The 17,756-nt window shown below is 22.9% G+C and overlaps 1 protein-coding gene across 4 annotated transcripts; it reads left to right on the plus strand.

Annotated features, from left to right (window-relative positions):
• Positions 1-29: 29 nt before the first annotated feature.
• Positions 30-13,773, plus strand: LOC127285812 (serine/threonine-protein kinase tousled-like 2). 4 transcript variants are annotated; one of them, XM_051311997.1, is made up of 2 exons: positions 30-195; positions 10,988-13,773. In XM_051311997.1, exon 2 carries the CDS (start codon positions 11,064-11,066, stop codon positions 13,233-13,235), a length of 2,172 nt encoding a protein of 723 aa, XP_051167954.1. In that variant the 5' UTR covers positions 30-195; positions 10,988-11,063; the 3' UTR covers positions 13,236-13,773. The 4 variants fall into 4 exon arrangements, with proteins under 4 accessions (XP_051167954.1, XP_051167955.1, XP_051167953.1 ...); XM_051311998.1 differs by lacking the exon at positions 30-195 and adding an exon at positions 447-927; XM_051311996.1 differs by lacking the exon at positions 30-195 and adding an exon at positions 1,212-1,392.
• Positions 13,774-17,756: the final 3,983 nt, after the last annotated feature.

Here is a 17,756-nt window from a genome sequence, read left to right on the forward strand (position 1 = left end):
GAATGAACGGGAGGAATCACTAGATTTCGCCGGTCGTTCAGTGTGTGTAGTTTTAGTAACTTTCAAGTCTCGTCGTGTGTCGTGAGAAATTTTTTCACTTCCCAATATATATATATATATATATATACATATGTATATATACATATACATATTCAATAAGAAAAATATCATCATGAGATGAATTTATTATACACGGTAAATGTTTTTAAATATTAAAAAAATTATATTATGAAAAACGAATTGGTGAAGGGGATAATAATGGAAGGGTTTGGGGGGGGAGGTAAAGAAAACGGAAAATTCAGTGTGAAAATAATATATATATATATGCAAAGAGATGAAAAATAATTGTGTGTGCACCCCGCATGAAAATTCCCCAGAACTTCTCCACCCTGTTTATATACATATATAGACGAAAAGCCCTTTATCTCGAACGCAGTCTTTCAAAACCGTTGAGAACACAACCCTCGCGTTTTATATATATATATATATATATATGTATATATGTGTGTCTCATCGCGATTTCACGAAATTCCATATAATATTTGTTTACGCAGGAAAAATAAATTTTTTTCGTCTCAATGTTTTGGGACGTAAAAAAGAAAGATGAAAGTTTATAATCGCAATGTATATTAAACAATACACACGGGAGTAGTTGTTTCTTTTTTTTTTTTTTTTTTCCTTTTTTTTTTGGGAACAAAATGTGAATTATTCGGTTGTGTTCCGTTTCCGGCTCCAGGAGTGAGAGACAATTTTTTTTTTTTTTTTTTCATGTAATTTTTTTAATACGTGAGTGTTATTGGTGTTTGATAAATATTTGCAGAGCCATTTAAATCCATCATCATCATCATCATCATCATCATGCTACGTCGCCCAATTTAGTTGAATCCAAGAGAAACAAAAAAAAATCGTCTAACCTAAAAAAAATATGTAAGTTTTTCCCCATTGTGCGAATTTTGAGCGTTAGGAATGAAGAAAAAATTTTTCTCTAATCGTGTGAAAATAAATGTGAAAAAGAGATTTGGTTTTTTTTTTTTTTTGGCAATTTTTGTCAGAAGTGAGGACAAGAAAGAGGGAGGGAGAGAGAGAGAGAGATAGTAAAGAGTGAAATAGGTATAGAGTGTGTTGGTTCTTATACCAAATTCCCGGTGTCAACTCTCCACACGGGGTTTCTCTCTCTCTCTCTCTCTTTCGATGGGATCCGAATTCCTGACGTCAAAGAGCCAATATGGCGTCTACAATATAAGCAGGTAGACCCTAACCTCAAAAACGTGAGTTTCATTTTGTTTTCTAATACACCGACAGTTGGACTAACTTTGACCAACGGAGATGAAAATTGACGAAATATCACGCTTAAAAGCATCCCATCGGCTAATATCTTTAATAAGGAAACAAGTAAGTCTTTCTGTTTTTTTTTTTTTCATTCGCGTGTGTAAAATTCGCGACGCTTTTCAACGACGCTTTTCACGATCATAGAAGAGAGAGAGAGAGTAAGTGAGTGAGTGAGTGAGAGAATTGAGCCGATGAGAGACACTTGGACAACAAAATTTTAACACTCGCGATTTTATACAGTTCTTTTCCTTTATATGTTATATATATATATATGTGATGAAAAGGGAGAGAGATACATATATCTAGTGATTGTTTCGCGATAAAAATTCGAGACCTTAAAAAAAAAAAAAAGGAACAATTTTTCTTCTTGAATTATTTTACATGTAATTTCGTGAAACTCGCGAGCTTTTTCTCTACCGAAAATTGCTTTTTTTTTCTAGTGTGTTTTATATATGTAAATAATATGAGAGGAAAAGTGAAATAGTCGATGTAGTGCAAAGGGAACTTTGAAGAAGACGTGTGTCGTGTTTAATCGGCAAAAAAAAAAAAAAAACGACGAAAAAAAATCTATTTTTCTCCCGAAAAAAATCCAAATGTTTCTCCGTCTTTTTTCCAAATGGACCTGGAAACGTAATTATTTATCGAATAGTTTTCGATTTACAGGAAACTTTGGGTACGTTTCTGATTGTTCTCTTTTTTTTCACTCCCTGTCTCTCTTGCTCTCTCTCTTTCTTTCTCTCTCTCTCTCTCTCTCTATTGCTTTATTTCTCTCTCTCTCTCTTTCTCTCTCATAGCCAACTGAAATCGATTCAAAGGGATTTTTACGCTACCGGAAAATTGTAGTATTTTTTCGACAGTGCACCACATTCGGAAAATGAAGCCGAGGATTTTTTTTTTTTTTTCTTTTTTTTTTTCCTCCTGTTTTCACGCACACACAAGTCTCATGATATCGATTAAGTGTAGGGTCAAGTTCCCGAATTTGCGAGACTCACTATTATAACTGGACTGTATATACTTGATGTTTTAGATGCATATATATATTATTATTATTATTATTTGATCGATTTATTAAGTAGTATTAATAACCCATTTATTTGTTTCGTTGCCGATTTTCATTTGACATTATTAGAGATGAAGAAATTACATAAACCAAAATCGATATTTTGTTGTTATTTATTTGTTTTTTTTTTATTTTCTTCAAATTCATGATTTTCTATTTTATTTATGACTATTTTAGAAAATAAATTGCATTTTCTTTTTAGTTTTTTCAATTTTTTTTTATTTTCCGGAAAGTTTAAATTTAATTATTTATTTTTGTATATTATTATTATTATTATTGTTATTGTTATTGTTATTGTTATTGTTACATAAACTGAAAAAAATTATTTGATTCAAATAATCGATTACTTAACTATTGTCAAATAAATATTTAATTTGTATTAAATAATTATTATTTATGTCAATTAAGTGATATTTGTTTCAAGTAAATATTTATTTAAATAATAACAATTATTTGAATCAAATTTTTTTTTCCAGTGTATTATTATTCATTATTATTAATTAATTAATTATAAATTATTATTATTTACAGGCCTCGGATTATATGACTTTTTCGACTATTTACGACTTTTTTGAAAAAATATTATTTTTTTAGACTTTTTTTTTACATTTTTAAAAAAAAAATTTTTAAACTACGTTTTTTTTTGTATTTATTTTTATTTATTTATTATTACACTTGTCTATGGATATAATAATGCATACAAGAGGAATTCGTTCGTATGAGAAATATAACAAAAATAAAAACAGAATTAATATAAAACAATATAAAAATATACCATCTATACAATTTGACGATCAACTAAAATTTTATTTAGCAAATTTTTAACTACAATTCTTCATTAAATTAATTGTTTTTTAATAATTTTAATGAAATTCTTTATAAATTAAATTATTTTAAACTCTATTTTTCAATTAAAATTTTTTTTAGAATTTAAAAATTGTTTAGAATTTAAAAAAAAAATTAAACAAATAAAATTACCAAAAAAAAAATTTTAATTCAAAATCACTTGAAAATATAATTATTTGCAAAAAATTTCAATTATTATTAGGATGATTTTTATAATATTCTTCGAAAATTCAATTATCTGAAAGCATTTTTCAATTAAAAACTTTTGGAATTCAATTTTTTTTAATGTGATTTCTAATATAAATTTTTCATCAACAGAAATCACTAAAAATTTCTCTCTTATTATAATTATTGTTTGAAATTTAATACAATCTTTTGAAATTCAATTATTTTCAAAAATTTCAATTTAAAAGCTTCTAAAATTTGCACAACTAAAATTTTTTGAAATTTAATAATTTCAATTATAACTCTCCTGAAATTGAATGATTTTTAATGATTTTTATAATATTCTTTTGAAAATTCAACTATCTTGAAACTATTTTTCACTTAAAAATGATTTTCAAATTATTGTATTTTTGTCTGCAATTTGTAATTAATTTTTTAGTGAAATCATCAAAAATGTTAAATTAAAAATCACTTGCAGTTCAATTCTGTAAAATTTAATTATTGTCTGAAAATTAACAAAATCTTTTGAAATTCAATTATTTCTAAAAATTTCAACTTTAACTCTTTCAAAATTATTTTTGAAAAAATTTATTTAAAAATCTGTAAAACTTGATTAAGTATTGTCTGAAATTTTTTTTTACCATCAAAACTAAAAATCATGACAAAATTTTTATAATTCGAATAAATTGCTTAAATCAGATTTCAAAAAATTATAAAACTGGAACTTTTAATGAATTTTTTTTTTAGAAATTTGTCCTAATTAAATAAAATTTTCAAAATTTGTCTTACAATTAGTTTGATTCTGAAATATTGCCAATAAATTTTCTTGATAATATTTTTATAGAATTATTCTTATTACAGAATTAAAAAAATGAATTTAATATCTAATAACATTAGTTATGTAAAGTAAAATATTTATTAACCAATTAAATTTTGTTAAAATAAAAAAAATCGACTTTTTTCCCTTTTTTTGAAATATAAATCGACTAAAACGACTTTTTTTTGGAGCTTTTATAATCGATCCGAGGCCTGTATATTGAAATTATATTTTTTTTGTTTTAACTATTTAATATTATTTTGTTTGCCAAATATTATTATTGAACATATTGAAAGTGAAATAAAATTAAGATAATTTTTCTTTAAATCCCGCTACTTTAAAGTCAGAAAATTTCACAAAAATAAGTTGGAATTGAAATTTTCTCTCTGAATATTTATTTATTTATTTAATATAGATAATATTGAAATAATTGTACTTTAAATAAAAGTTTCTTTTAATATTAATGAAAGATATAATGCTAAATAAAAAAAAAATAAAATAATATTAATCCTATTGAAAGACCAATTTTTTTCTCAGATTTATTTACAATCTAAAATTGTTTGATGTTATCAAAAATTTAAGAATAGGAAAAATTTTAAGAAAATAATTTTAAATTTTAGAATTTTTATGTTTTTAAAAAATGAAAATTTTTGTTAAAAATTCTTTACAATTTAAATTTTTATTCATTTTTATTTATTTTAATTTTTAAATTCATATAGTTTAAAATTATAAGAAAAACGTGTTTCAAAATGTTACATTGAAAAATATAAAATTGTATAAGAATTTAAATATTTTAAAGTATTACCAGAGAAATTTCAATTAATCAAAATTTACATTTTAAGTAAAGTTGACAATTTTTTTCCGACCTTTTTTTTGTGGAATTTACACGTAAAGAAAATAAATAAATCAAATTTTATAAAAGGCTAAATCTATTTCAAATCATGCAGGCCGACTAACTTCAAGTTGTAGATTTAACTAACACTGAAATATGTTATTCTATATGAAAAACGTATTTTTTTATTTTTCATAAAATTTATTTTTAACGAAGTTATGCGCATTTGAAATTTTAATGATAAAACTAAAAAAAAACAATTTTTGAAAAATTGTTTTGATTGTATTTTTTTTTTCTTTTCAGTGTAAGCAAAAAATTTTTTTTGGATGTTATTGGTCCCGTTTGAAACTTGCAAAAAGCTTAAAAATTAACGAAACTAGAGATTATTTTCCGAAAATATTTAAAGTTAATTTTGTCAAAAAAACCCCCACTTATTTTTTCTCCCAAATTTTTACCATAAATTCGTACCAGTATGGACAGTATTTGAAATTTTTTTTAAACGTAATTTTGATGTAAAAATAGTAAAAAATTAAATGATATTGATTATAATAATAATAATAATACATAAACAAATAGTATTAAATAAATAATAAGAAAATAATTTTTCCATGTAAAACATAAATATGTAACATCAATGATAAATTCTATTTAATTATGATTATATAAATTTGGTTAAATAAAAAATTAAATATAAATTTTATTTCGTACAGCATTAAAAATTCTAAGAAAAAAAATTGAAAAGTTTGATTAAATTCATAGTATTTCTATTAAATGAGAATTTTAATTATTTATTTAATTAATTGAAAATTTATTAAGATTATTATTTTTTTTATTTATTGAACTTTTATCATCTCGAAAGTATGAGATTGTCTTTTTTTTACATATATATATATATATATATATATATATATATATATATAAAATTCCCATTTGGGAAAATTAAATCACTAAAAAAATTGACATTAAAATATATTTAAATATATAATACCTACATTTAATTTTTAAACTCTTTCTTTTTTTAAATTTTTTTACTCCCTGAAAATTGTTAATTGAAAACGAATGAAAATAACGTTGAGGCTCATTTCAGTTTTCAAATATAAAAATAAAAAACATGTTTTGTTTCGGTTTTATATATTGCAAAGGTCCAAAGCAAAACAAACCGAAAAAAATTGCATATAGAACATAATTTTTTAACTTCAATGGAGTTTGTCATTTTATTAAAATATTTTGAAAAATTTCTCATTCTCTATAATATTTTTATTTATAATTTTTATAAATTGTAATTTGTTATTTATTAAAATAATTGTAATTTTATCAATGAAAATTATTATTTTAAAAAATTTCTTTTTGATACATTTTAATTTTTTATATTGCAATATTTTTTTTTATAAATTTAATTAAATTTTCTTATTATTTATTATTATTATTATTATTATTATTATTATTAAATTGAATTTCGAAAAATATATTAAAAAATAAAGTCTTTTTTAAAAAAAGAAGAACTATCATGCCATTAAATATATTTATAATTAATGCTATCATTTTATTATTCCGTTAAAACAATTTTAATGTTAAGAAATATTTTCGATAAAAATTGAAATAAAATTTTTTCATTTATTTATTGGGCTTTGCCCGTATATTTTCAATAAATAAATAAATAAATAAAAATAAAAATTTTGATAATGTTGAATAATTGAATTTTTCCATTTATTTTTCATAAATTTTAATTTCATTTTAATTATAAAGAAAAAAATATAAAATAATTATTACTGAATATTTATGATTAAAAATAAATAAATATTTAAAGAAACTTATAATAATGAGGAAATATTATTTAGGTATGTAAATTAAATATTAAAATAATTAAAAAATTTTGTTTAAAAATTCAAAATTTACCCCTCTAATTTGAAAATTTAATATATTTTTGACTTTTTTTTTTTTTTTAATAAAGGAACCTTTTTATTATACATTAAAAATTAAAGTGTAAACTTTTAATAAACAAATTAAACAAAATTCTGTTTTTTTGTTTTCGAAATATTAATTAATGTTAATAAAAAATGAAATATTTTATATTTACTTACTTTTAGAAATTAATTGAATATAATAAAAAAAATGTTAAGTTTTACATTTTACAGAAAAATAAAAATATGTTTCTGTTTTTTTTTTCGTATAATTATTAATATATTTAAAAGAGGAAAATTTTGTAAATTGTTTTCGCCTCTGATTTGAAATGAAAATGGCGGACGTGGTCACGACTCACATACACACATTTTGTGAGATACTTTCCGACTTTGAGAGTGCATTCTCATGAGAAAGAGAGAGAAAGATACATGTACATAAGGAAATGCAACACTATTGTTTTCGGTGTCGATAATTTCTTATTAAAAACTTTATATTAAATTTTGAAATTAAAGTAATTTAGAATGTTATATATTTATATTTTCTTGAAATTGTAATATGTTTACATATTATTTTTATTTTTTATTTATAAACTATTTTTGAATTAAAAATTTTATGAAATATAACAATTATTGTTTATAATTAAAAAAAAATCATCAAATAAAATTATTAAAAATTTTCAATTTAAAATTTAAATTTAAATTTTTAAAATTTAATTATTTTTAAAATTTTCTGAAATTTAATAATTTTTACTATAATTTTTCCGAAATATAATTAATTTAAATTATTTTTATAATAATTTTCGAAAATTCAATTGTGTGAAATCAATTTTTAATTGAAAAATTTTTAAATTCAATTTTTATCTATAATTTCTAATAAATTTTTCATCAACAAAAATCAGGAAAAAATTTGAAAAATCTAATTTTTAAATCTTTGAAAATTCAATTACTTTTAAAACATGTTAATTTCAATTCTATAAAATTTCATTCTTGCCTGAAATTTTACAAAAAATTGAATTATTTTCAGAATTTGTTAATTAAAATTTTTTTAATTTACGTCTTTGATTCTGAAATAGTTGAAATAAATTTTCTTGATAATATTCCTATAAAATTATTCTTATTGAGAAATTAATAAAATAAATTTAATATAATTGAAATTTACAAAAAAATTTTTATATAAAAATCTTCAAAAATTTAATTACTTCTATAAATGTTAACTACAGCTTTTTTAAATTTCAATTGTTTAAAATTTTGTAGAAATTCGCTTTTTCGAAAATCTATCAATTTTCTAGAAATAATTCGTCGGAAACTTCAAATTCGACTAATCACAATTTTTTTTTGATAATTTCTGATTTGACAAATTTGAAGTTTTCATCGAATTATTTCTGGCAAAATTGATTTTCGATTATTTGCATTTTCTAAAACATTAACATTCGAACAAATAAATATTCTGCAAAATTAATATTCTAAAGAATAAGATTCTATCAAATCATAATTTAAAAAAAAAAATTTTTTAGAGCTTATTCATGTGTCCCTTCTTAACCTTTTGAAAATAAGTGTTAATTTCAGGCAACATGAACCCTTTTTTTTTTGTTATCTTAAGTTCCTTGATTTTTAAAAGTAAATATTTATTTATTTTTATTTATTTATTTGGAAAATATTAGACCAATATTTTTTAGGTTGGTCTAATAAAATTTCCAATTCTAAACTCTGGCTTTGAGACAAAAAACCTTAATTAGTTTCGCTGAAAAACTTGATTAAAAATTAAAAATTGTGATTTTTTAAGAAAATAATTTGGTTCTTAAAGGAGACCTCAGATTATACGACTTTTTTCGATTTATTTTAATAAAATGCGACTTTTTCGACTTAAAATGCAAATCTTCTTCAGATCCTTCTTTATTTCAATTATTTAACAAATTTTTAACTAAAATTCTTCATTAAATTAATTATTTTTAATAATTTTAATGAAATTCTTGACAAATTCAATTTTCTTAAATTATTTTTCAATTAAAATTTTTATGAAATTTAATAATTGTTTAGAATTTTAAAAAAATAGCAAATAAAATTACCAAAAAATTTTAAAACAAAATTACTTGAAAATTTAATTATTTGCAATAAACTTCAATTATTTTTAATGATTTTTATAATATTCTTCAAAAATTCAACTATCTGAAACTATTTTTTACTTAAAAATGATTTTCAAATTATTGTATTTTTGACTACAATTTCTAATAAATTTTTTAGTGAAATCATCAAAAATTTTAAATTATAAATAAATAAATAAAAATCACTCGAAGTTCAATTAATTTCAAAAATCTAAATTGTAAATCTTTCAAAAATTCAATTACTTTTAAAAAATGTTATCTAAAATTATTTCATAAATTATTTTCAATTCTGTAAAATTTAATTATTGTCTGAAAATTAACAAAATCTTTTGAAATTCAATTATTTCTAAAAATTTCAACTTTAATTCTTCCAAAATTATTTTTAAAAAAATTTATTTAAAAATTCTGTAAAACTTGATTAAGTATTTTTTGAAATTTTTTTGACCATCAAAACTAAAAACCATGACAAAATTTTTATAATTCGAATAAATTGCTTAAATTAGATTTCAAAAAATTATAAAACTGGAACTTTTAATGAATTTTTTTTAGAAATTTGTCCTGCTTAAATAAAATTTTGAAAATTTGTCTTACAATTAGTTTGATTCTGAAATATTGAAAATAAATTTTCTTGATAATATTCATTATAGAATTATTCTCATTACAGAATTAATAAAATGAATTTAATATCTAATAACATTAGTTATTTAAAGTAAAATATTTATTAACCAATTAAATTTTGTTAAAATAATAAAAATCGACTTTTTCGATTTTTTTTTGAAATATAAATCGATTAAAAGGACTTTTTTTTGGGGTTTTTAAAATCGATCCGAGGCGCCTGTATATTGAAATCTTTTTTAAGGGATTAGACCACTGTGAAGATCGAAAATCAGACCCATTTTTAAGATCTTTTTTTTTTCTAAAACAGAATGAAATGAATTGAAAAATCAATTATATATTATCGTTAAGTACATATTAAACTACCAAAAAATTACAGGGTGTCTACTAGTCCTGGAAATGTCCTGGAATTTGAAAAAATGTCCTGGAATGTCCTTGGAAAGTCCTGGAATTTTAATTTTTGTCCTTGAATTTTTTATATTTTGCTTTTAAATTTACAAAAATTTCTAATTTTGTCAATCAAGTGAAAAAGAATTTCTTTAAATAAGTAAAATGAAAATTTACTTAAGTAATTAATTAATTTTTTTAATAATTTCTGAAAACAATAGTTAAACTAAAAAATTTTTTATTCCTTAAAGTCATCCAATTTAATGTTCTGGAAAAATAAGAAATTTGTCCTGGAATGTCCTGGAAAAGTCCTATAGAATTTTAATTCAGATTTTTAGTAGACACCCTGAATTATTTTCAAAAGGTAAAAAAATTAAAATGACGGCGTTGATCCATAAATACTATTTTTTTTTATGGTAAGGTGTACGGCCGGTAGAAATTTTTTTTCAGTTTTTGACTTAGAACAAAAAACCAAATTTTTTCTTAATATATTACTCAAAATCTGTGGAATTGAAAAAATTGATTTTTGTAAAAAAATCGGTACAAAATTATTAATAAAAAAAGAAAAAAAAAGTTTTTGTTGAAAAAAAAAACCTTTACGTACTTCCATAAAGAATGTTATTCTGAAGCTGTAAACCAATTTTTAGCTCTAATTTTGTCAAAAATAGGAGAAAATTTACCGGCCAGTTTGTAAAACTTGATTTTGAGAAAAAAGCGTACATTTCTGTGATATACAGAACCGTATATCCGGATGTAAAGCTTTTAAAAATATTTTACCTCTATAATGATTATTGTTTCTCATTTCTAACACCCTAAGGCACCTTTTTGGCAAAAACAAAAAAAAAAACAGTGGTGTAACTGTTAAAACTGAAATAATAATTTTCTTCCAATTGAAATGAGATTAGTGGACTAATTGATAAAATTTGTTGACAGATGGATAATGACGGCTGACTGCCGCTGCTGCTGGTAACCGGCGGACTCTCTCTCTCGCGGTGGCGCTGGCGTCAGGATGGAGCACCTCCAGGCCGCCCTGGACCCCAGGAAGCAGGAACTATTGGAGGCCCGCTTACTTGGAGCACGGCCGTCAGTAGGGTCACAGATCCAGACGGGACCTCAGTCCTCGGTAAACTCTGGTCAGTCCGTACACAGTTCAGACTCTAACATGAGCACCGGCTCAAATCACAGTGATAAAGAAATAGATCCCAATACTCCCGAGAAAGTTCCAAGGACACCATCGGAACGTAAAAGAAGACGCAAGGCTGATGACTCAGGCGGTGGTTCCGCCTCCACAAAACTCTCACGACCAATGATTGCAATTGATAAAAAAATCAATGACTACTTTCCAAAACCATTAATATCACCTCAACCATCGCCCCTCGCCGAATTTTCCCTAATGCAACCACCACGATCTCACATTCAATTACCCCCATTGCCACCTGGTAATATGGTTCATAAACAAATGCAAACCGAGCTCACTTGCCAATTAATACAAGAACTCGAGACACAAGCGTCATCTGATCTTGAGCTTCATAATAATAAAATTGACGAGCTCAATCGAACCGCGGAGGAATTAAAACATCAAGTGGCTAGTCAAAAGAAAGTCATTGAGGATCAAAAATTGCATATTAATAAGTGTATAGAAGTTGTGAAAAAACTTCTCCAGGAGAAGTCGAACATTGAAAAGAAGGAGGCGCGTCAAAAGTGTATGCAAAATAGACTGAGGCTTGGACAATTTGTCACACAAAGGGTAGGTGCAACGTTTCAAGAGAATTGGACCGATGGCTATGCATTTCAGGAGCTTGCACGACGTCAAGAGGAAATAACAACGGAACGCGAGGAAATTGATAGACAAAAGAAATCGTTATTAAAGAAAAGGCCCTCAAATTCAGAGACGGGACGTAAACGAAATCAGGCACAATCGGCATTACATAATGGCACTGAGGCGACATTCCTCAAACCCGACGCTGTACCCGGCTCGTACACATGGCAAGAGTATTATGTCGCTGATGAAATTCTCAAACTTCGTCAGAATGCCCTTAAAAAAGAAGACGCTGATCTACAACTCGAAATGGAGAAACTTGAACGCGAACGTAATCTTCATATACGTGAATTAAAACGAATTCATAATGAGGATCAATCGAGATTTAATTCACATCCGGTTCTTAATGAACGTTATCTTCTTTTAATGCTCCTTGGTAAAGGTGGATTTAGCGAAGTGCATAAGGCATTCGATCTCAAGGAGCAACGTTACGTTGCGTGTAAAGTTCATCAGCTTAATAAAGACTGGAAGGAGGATAAGAAGGCAAATTATATAAAACATGCTTTACGGGAGTACAATATTCACAAGGCATTAGATCATCCACGTGTTGTTAAACTCTACGATGTTTTTGAAATTGATGCAAATTCATTTTGTACTGTACTTGAATATTGTGATGGTCATGATCTTGATTTTTATCTCAAACAACATAAAACAATACCGGAAAGAGAGGCGCGCTCAATTGTCATGCAAGTTGTATCGGCACTTAAATATCTCAACGAAATAAAACCACCGGTGATACATTATGATTTAAAGCCAGGTAATATATTATTAACCGAGGGTAATGTTTGCGGTGAAATAAAAATCACTGATTTTGGCCTCAGTAAAGTAATGGATGAGGAGAATTATAATCCCGATCATGGTATGGATTTAACATCGCAAGGCGCTGGTACATATTGGTATTTACCACCAGAATGTTTTGTTGTTGGTAAAAATCCACCGAAAATATCATCAAAAGTTGATGTTTGGAGTGTTGGTGTGATATTTTATCAGTGCCTCTATGGAAAAAAGCCATTTGGCCATAATCAAAGTCAAGCAACAATTCTTGAGGAGAATACAATATTAAAAGCAACTGAGGTACAATTTGCAAATAAACCAACAGTTAGTAATGAGGCAAAAGGTTTTATAAGAAGTTGTTTGGCTTATCGAAAAGAAGAAAGAATTGATGTTCTTACATTGGCGCGACAAGAATATCTACAACCACCAACACCTAAACATGGCCGACAGGCAAATAGTCAACAGCAACAGCAACAACAGCTCCAGCAACATCAACAACAACAGCAACAACAACAATTGCAACAACAGCAACAAACGTCATTTACAACCGGTATGTTCAGCGGGATGAACGCCTCGAGTAGTTCGTAGTGAAAATTACGAGCCAGAGCCAACGAGAGAGAAAGATAGAGAACACTGGAACTGATATACATATATATATATATAAATATTATTATTAATTAATAAAAAAAAAAACAAAAAACTGATTAAACTCAACAAAAAATGAGGAAAGTGAATGACATTGTGTAAAAATGGAATTCATGATATTGTGTAAAAAAAAAATGTATGTTTTACATGTTTTATTGCAGAACATGAGTGAGAGTGTGTGTGAGTACGAATGATGAAAAAAAAAAAAAAAAATGCTTGATTCGCAAGTGTAATTGAATGATTTGGAAAAAAGAAATGAAAAAAAAAAAGAAAAAAACCTTTGCAAATATTATCGTGTCACTTTACGTCGTCTGCTTTAGGTAAAGGATAATGATATTCATTAAAGGTATTTTACTTGTTGTAGGAATGAAATATTTATGAAAAAAAATAATAAAAAAAAAAAAAAAAAAACAACAACAACAACAACAACTGGGCGGAAAACACTATTGTAAAAATTAATAAACGACGCATTAATAGATTATCACGTTTTTTACTTTTTCTTTTTAGTAAAAAAAAAAAAAATAAAACAAAAACAAAACAATGAGAGTGTGTTTGCGCGGGCTTTCAAATATTGTGAAAGAGGGGGATAAATTCTTTTTTTTTTTTTTTTTTTTCGTGGAACTGTGATTGGAGCGTTTCGTTTCTAAAAAAGAGGGGGAAAAAAAGTGATTTTTTCTTTTTTTGATAAAATGGACATTCTTCTCAATTTTATTTTGAGCAAATGAAAAAAAAAAGAAATTGCAGGGAGGAAAATAGAAAAGAAAAATTAAGTCATTTTTGTTTACTACTTTCAGAGTAAATTCTAAACTGTTTGGAATTTCTACGCATTTCTGGCAACTTTTTTTTTACGGAAATTGTAAAAAAAAAATACTATTTCAAAAAGTAATTTTTTGTAATTTTTAATTCAATTTTTTTAATAATAATATTAATATTATTATTAAATTTATAATAATTATATTTTTTTACAGAAATAGTAAAAAAAAAATACTATTTCAGAAGTAATTGTTTGTAATTTTTAATTTAATTTTTTTAATAATAATAATAATAATATTTTTATTATTATTTTAATTAATTATTTTTATAATTTTTTGCAACTTTTGCAAATAATAAAAAAAAAATACAATTTACAGAGTAAACTTAACTATTTCAGGAGTAATTTTTTTCTATCGAAACAAATGTTGACAGAGATGCGCAAAAGTTTTGGATAATTTAGATTTTATTTTGTAAAGTATAGAAAAAGTTAATTTTTTTTTTTTTTGGTAAATTCAATTATTCAATTATTTTAGTGAAATTAATAATATTTTAATTTAGAGATTTTTCATTTTGATATGAATCGTAGTTTACCAATTATTTTATTTATTTATTTATTTAGAATTAATCTCTAAATTTTAATTCTCTACTTTTTTTGTCGATTTTCTTTATAGAGTAATTTTTATGTTCCGGACACAGTAAAAAATATTTTTTTTTTTTAATTTCACTTTTTCTTGTTTAAAAAACGAAAAAAAGTGAGATTAAAAAAAAAAAGATTCCAGAGTCCGGAACATAAAAATCAAAGAAACATTTATTTATGCAAACAATTTTTTGAACACATTTGTTTGAAAAAAAAAGATTTATGCATTTTTTGCTACTAAAATTTCAAGACTAGAATTTTATTTTTCAAATCGAATAATAAAAATATAAAAAAAAATATTTGAATTTACAAAATAATTTAATATTAATGTAATTTTGAAATTGCAAAATAATTTTTCTTTAAAAAAAAGCTATTGAATTTAAAAGAAAAATAATATTCTATACTAAATAAATATTGCGAATTTAGAAAAAAATGTTCCCATAAATAGTCTATTTTGACTTCGGGAAATGTTTTGAAATAAATAAAATTGGACTGTAATCGATTTTTTTTTTAATATTTTGAAATTTAATTCTTAATTAATGTCAATGATTAAAAAATTCAAATTAAAAAAAAATATTTGAAAAAATATGAAAATATTTTGAAATTATTTAACAAAAAAAAAATTGAGAGAGAATGTTCATTCCCTTCGAAAAAATCGATTTTTTTTAAATTTAGTTTTTTTTTTGTAAAAATATTTTCCTTATGTAAGCTTTAGAAATTTCAGAAACTTTTGCCAGATATTCAAATTTTTTTTTACATAATTTCTTTATGTAAAAAAGAAAATTTAAGTAAAAATTCAATTTTTTTTAAATATTTAGGTTCTGAAATTTGTAAATATTGTAATTTCTAATTCTGAATTATTAACTATTTGCTTTTGAATTAGTAACATTTAAATAATGGATTTTTCTTATTTATTTTTTTTTTTTTACGAATTAGGAAACTTCAACTAATTTAGAATCAAATAGTCATTAATTTAAATTTAGTTAAAATTTTAATTAATTCAGATTTGGAGAATATGAATAAAACATAATGTAAATATTTTTGAAAAAAAAATTATTGAAGGAAATTGATTTATTAGTCGGAGAATATTGTTAATTTTTTTCATTCGACAATTTTATATAGGTTCACTACTGACTATTCAATTTGTTGCTTTTTTTCTCGCTTAATTTGATGAAAATTAATTTATTAACAATTTGAGAAGCATATTTTTTCTTCAAAAAAACATTTTAATAATTATTATTCTTTTTTTTTTTTTATTGAATTTAAAAAAAATTTTAAACCCTTTGCAATTGAGTTTTTTAGTTTAAAAATTCAACGTTTACCGGGTCTTAAGTTAAAAGTACAAAATTTTAAAGCAAATATCTCATTTTCTTGCACATTTATCATCCTTTTGGAACTGTGTGACTTTGTCTATAAAATAAATAAATAAATTTTCGAGAAATGTTAGGGATTTTGAAATTTTTACCGTATTTTAAATTTACAAAAGGGAACATTTTCTAATAATAATAGTAATAAGAGAAAAGAAACTCAAATTTGTTTTATGCCAGAGAACGATTTTAAGGTCAATAAAGTGGATACAAAAAATATTTTTTAAATACATAAATTTGAGAGACAAAAAAAAATACATAAACAGGTCAACAGGTTAAATTTACAAATTATTTTTGTTTGAAACAATATTTTTCTCAAATTAATTAATTTAATTAATAATTAATTTTCAAATTAATTTTTTTTTAATATTTACAATTTTTAATAAAAAAAAAAATAAATACTTCTTATTTTTCTATAAAATCAAAAAAAAAATCTAGTTCTCAAATGGTTAAATTTAGTATTCAACTGTAAATTATTATTTTTTATTTCAACTGATATTTTATATATTTATGTGTTTAAAAATTTATTTTTTTAAATTTTTTTTGTGACAATTTTGTATTTTTTGAGACATAAAATATGCCCAAATATAAATTCTGTAATTATTTATTTTTAACGTTATTAATGGGAAAAAAAGATAAAACATTTTTAAGAGAATTTTTGGCCACATTTTAAAATTGTTGATTTGTACAAAATGTAATTTTTTTCAATTCTTTTTTTTTTCAATTCTTTTTTTTTCAATTCTTTTTTTTTATTTATTAATTCTTTATATAATGAAAACATATTATTGAAACAAAAAATAATGTTCAAACTAATGAATTTGATAATTTTTATAAAATGAAATATGAAATTTTTTTTTTTTTTTTTGTATAATTAAAAATTTTAAACGTACTTGAATACTCACTTGTAATTTATGTATAGATATTTATTTATTTTAAATCAAAAATTTACACTTTCAAAACAATTTAAATTTATACAAAACAAAAAAAAAATTGAATTTCACACTTTTTTACCTATTTGCAAATTTAACAAAAATTTAAAAATGCAAAATAAGAAATTAAAAAATTTCATTTTATATTTATCGAAAATCCCTTAATGTAATTTATATTTAATTAAATGCATTTTTAATTGAAAATTAGTAAAAATTAAATTTATTTTAATTTACAATGAGAATTAGAATTTACATTTCAAAATAATATTTTGCTTAAATTTATAAATTCAGTTTTAAATTTTCAAAACTAGTTTTTTTTTTAATAGCAAATTTTGAAGTTCGTTAATTATTCTTACTTTTGAAAGAAAGAAAATTATTAATAGAAAATTTAAATTGAATTTTTAGAACAAAACTAATTTTTTGTTTTTTTTAAAGCAAGAATTCAAAATGTAATTTTTTTTTACATTAAATTAAAAAATATTTTGTATCTAAAATTCTCTTAAAAATATATTTTTCTTTCATTTCTTTTTTTGTTTGATAAAACTCCGTCTATAAATATAACTGAAGTATTTTAAAAATAACATTTGGTACAAATTAATAATTTTTGAAAAAAATTTATAATTATTTTAATTTGTCGAGAACAAAAAAATGTTGAATTTAAATTAATTGCAAAATTAGTTAAATTTTTGTTTACAAATGTAAACGTACTTTTAAAAATAAAATTTGTTTCCAGTAATATTTATAAAACTTTAAAAGAAAAAATTGATTTTTGTAAAAA

Source organism: Leptopilina boulardi, unplaced genomic scaffold, assembly GCF_019393585.1.
Source record: "Leptopilina boulardi isolate dan_hultmark-lab unplaced genomic scaffold, ZJU_Lbou_2.1 LbouV2_341, whole genome shotgun sequence".
NCBI classification, from domain to species: domain Eukaryota; kingdom Metazoa; phylum Arthropoda; class Insecta; order Hymenoptera; family Figitidae; genus Leptopilina; species Leptopilina boulardi.

What these genes read in the sequence shown, in the direction of transcription:
- LOC127285812 (XM_051311997.1), top strand. Translation starts at nt 11,064, where the DNA reads ATGGAGCACCTCCAGGCCGCCCTGGACCCCAGGAAGCAGGAACTATTG.